General features: G+C 35.9%; 1 protein-coding gene across 1 annotated transcript in view; it reads left to right on the top strand.

Annotated features, from left to right (window-relative positions):
- The window catches only part of ndufs5 (NADH:ubiquinone oxidoreductase subunit S5), a 5,461-nt gene extending 4,663 nt beyond the window's left edge, over positions 1–798 (top strand). The window contains exon 3 of the mRNA XM_015383415.1: positions 598–798. Within this exon, the coding sequence (XP_015238901.1) occupies positions 598–702 (105 nt within the window). The 3' untranslated portion in view covers positions 703–798. The remainder of the gene's footprint in view (positions 1–597) is intronic.
- Positions 799–2,950: the final 2,152 nt, after the last annotated feature.

The raw sequence follows: 2,950 nt of genomic DNA, 5'->3' as shown, positions 1-2,950 counted from the left end.
GTTTTTTTAAATGAACCAAAACCAAATGCTGCTGCACTGTGTCTCTGCTCTGTTTCTGCTACCGTTAAATTAAAGTCAGCCTTTCAGTCCTTTCTGTCAGCAGACCATAGACTGACCGACCTGCAGCAGAAAGTTCAGTCTGAGCTGAGATCCTCCGTCCTGCTCATTAGTAACGTCTCCGTCTTTGGAGACATGGTGGAGCAGAATAAAGTCTCCATTCAGACTATTTTTTGGTTGCCGTTTTGTTTTGTTTTTCGCTCCATCAGACATCATGACGAGTCACAGCTACAGTCCGTCTTTAGAACAGGGACAGACAGAAGTCTGCTTCAGTAAATGAGGTAATAAAACCTCAGAGGTAAAATAATTGGGTTGTTATTTAACAAAACTAAAGATACATCATAAAGTTGAAGCAGCTTGGAAATAAAAGTCCATCTGCAGCTGCTACAGGATTATCATCTTCAGTGCGAGAACCTTTATCAAGGTAGGAGGTTTAGTTCCTCGCTGCTCTGTTGTGTGAAGGTGTGTTTCAGCAAGAAAGAAATCAGCAGAACGAAGATGCTTTGTTTGTTTAAACTGGTCTTTTCTTCATCCCTGCAGCATCAGAGGCTGTACGCCATCCGCCAGCAGCGGGAGAAGTTGATAAAGGAAGGGAAGTACACCCCGCCTTCCCACCACGTCGGAGAAGCTGACAAGTCTCCATGAAGGATCTGACCCATCCTCAGTTTCTCTCTAAAGTCACTCAGATATCTTTATTTCCTGTCCCGCTGTAAAAGTTTCCAAATAAATGTTAACATCTTCTGTTTTTGTAATGTCATCCTTTCTTGTTAGTTTTCAGAGCTCTGTAGACATCTAGATTATAAGTTTGTTTTATTTAGTTAAATGTTTTTATTATGAAACAAATTAAGGTAACAAAGATAACCTGAATAAATACAAGATTCAGTTTTCAAAAGATTTAATTTATTGTTGCAGAAAAGCTTTAAACCAAGACATTTGGGTTCTGCAGCTGGAAGGATCCGTGACGCTAGAAAGTTCATTTAGTTTCACCACTCAATGGTTAAAAAATAAAGAACTAGACAGTGGCCTAGTCAAAGATTTGACTCGGTGTGTTTGAGAAGCTTTGGCGTGACCAGCTGGAGGAACCTCCCTACGGCTGAATTTCTGCGAGCAGGCTGGGTGAGAACTTTGCAAAGACGCCAAACGGTCGTCACTAAAGGTTTGTGATCAAAGTTGTCATCAGGCTATTAGGTTGGGATCAGGCTGGTGTGAAGCTTTCTACTGCATTTAATTATTATTTTTTTGGTTTAAAACTGGATTTTAAAAAGAAAAACCTGTAAAGATTAAATATTTATTCACAGCTTCTTGTGTTGCTAATGTTTTTTGTAACGAATTCAGACCAGAAAGGATAACTTTTCTTTAAATATCCTGAATCCTTTTAGTGTATTTTTGTCTTGTGCTTTTAAAGTTCCTTTAAATATTTAATGTTTACATTTAGTGATCCGAATCTATAATCAGCGGTTCTCATGAACATATCCGCTTTGTTTTCCTTAACATCGCATCGCGCAGTTAAAGCAACTCTGATGAATTATTAAAGGACCATCCTGTGGTTCTGAAGGTTAACTAAATGATCAGCAGATGTGAGAGTAATCGTTCCCTTAGGAAGGTCCTAATGATGCAGGAAGATGCCCTTTGACATCCAGGTCGATCAGGACCAGAGTGCATCATGGTCCGCCACCAGATGGCGCCACAGGCTCACTTAATGAGCTCAGAAAGCCTCAGATGGAAATTACTGAAGGTATTTCTATCGAATTATATCATAAATTCTTAAATATGATCTATTTTTATTTTGCAACTTTAAATCAAATTGAAACATAACTGATATGATTTTAAGATAAAAACTTAAAAGTCTAAACCTCATATTTCTAAACTCCTACATCTCTGATAATGGCGATTAAATTGGTCTCAGTCTGTTTATTTTTTAACACGAAACCTTAATTACAAACTAGATTCAATTATTTGTGATCAAAGCAGCAAAATTATACTTAAAGTAAGAATAAACCAATATAAAAGGTGAAAATGGTTTGGTCAATATTCATGTTAAGTGTTATGATGGCTTACAGAAATTATTGAATTAAATACATTTATAGAAAGATGGGGGAAAAATGTAACTCTCAATAACTGATATTTACTGATTTTATATATATAAGCTATATAAACATATTTTGGTGGTTCGTTTTGATTTACCATTGGCTGATGCTGATCTTAAAGCCAATGTTTCAGGCATCAGTGGCATAAGGTTATCAAATTTAAGCTTAAATATTTACATTTGATATCAAGGAGACTGAATACTATTAACTAAAAATCCTTTGTTAAGGTCTAAGACTATTGATGCCAATAAACATAGTTTAAATAATAAGCTAGACCCTTCCTTTAAACCCAAACTAAGTCCGTTCACTAATCCAGATAATAAGCTTTGCTTAAAGGAACCAGTGTTGCTGTTTGAGATGTGTTATCAATCATGTTTCCTGTTTATTACTGATATTTTTATTGTATTTACCGATACCACCTGTTTGAAATTGATGTGTGTATATATGAAGAACTGCATACTGCTTGGATGTAAAATAATTACCATCATGGTTTTGTAAAGCTGCTGCCTACCTTTGTGAAGCAGGAAAAAGACTAAAACAAAGAGAATCCAGTAGAACTTTTTATTGCCTACCTGGAATGGGTGACAATAGTTGAATAAACTTTTGGCTCTAAAAATGGTATCGGCCCTATTTGTTGGTACGTGCCGATACCGATACCACCATTTTAGTGCTGGATCGGGGCCCCGCCCAATACTGGTATCGATAATGGTTTAACACTAATATTCATTATATATTTATATTAAATAACACTTTATATATATATTCAGAATTCTAACTTCTGAAAGTACTTTAAATATGAAATTATT

Source organism: Cyprinodon variegatus, unplaced genomic scaffold, assembly GCF_000732505.1.
Source record: "Cyprinodon variegatus isolate N-32 unplaced genomic scaffold, C_variegatus-1.0 Scaffold284, whole genome shotgun sequence".
NCBI classification, from domain to species: Eukaryota; Metazoa; Chordata; class Actinopteri; order Cyprinodontiformes; family Cyprinodontidae; genus Cyprinodon; species Cyprinodon variegatus.
Note: the sequence above shows the minus strand (reverse complement) of the source record. Positions and strands in the feature narration are given on the sequence as shown.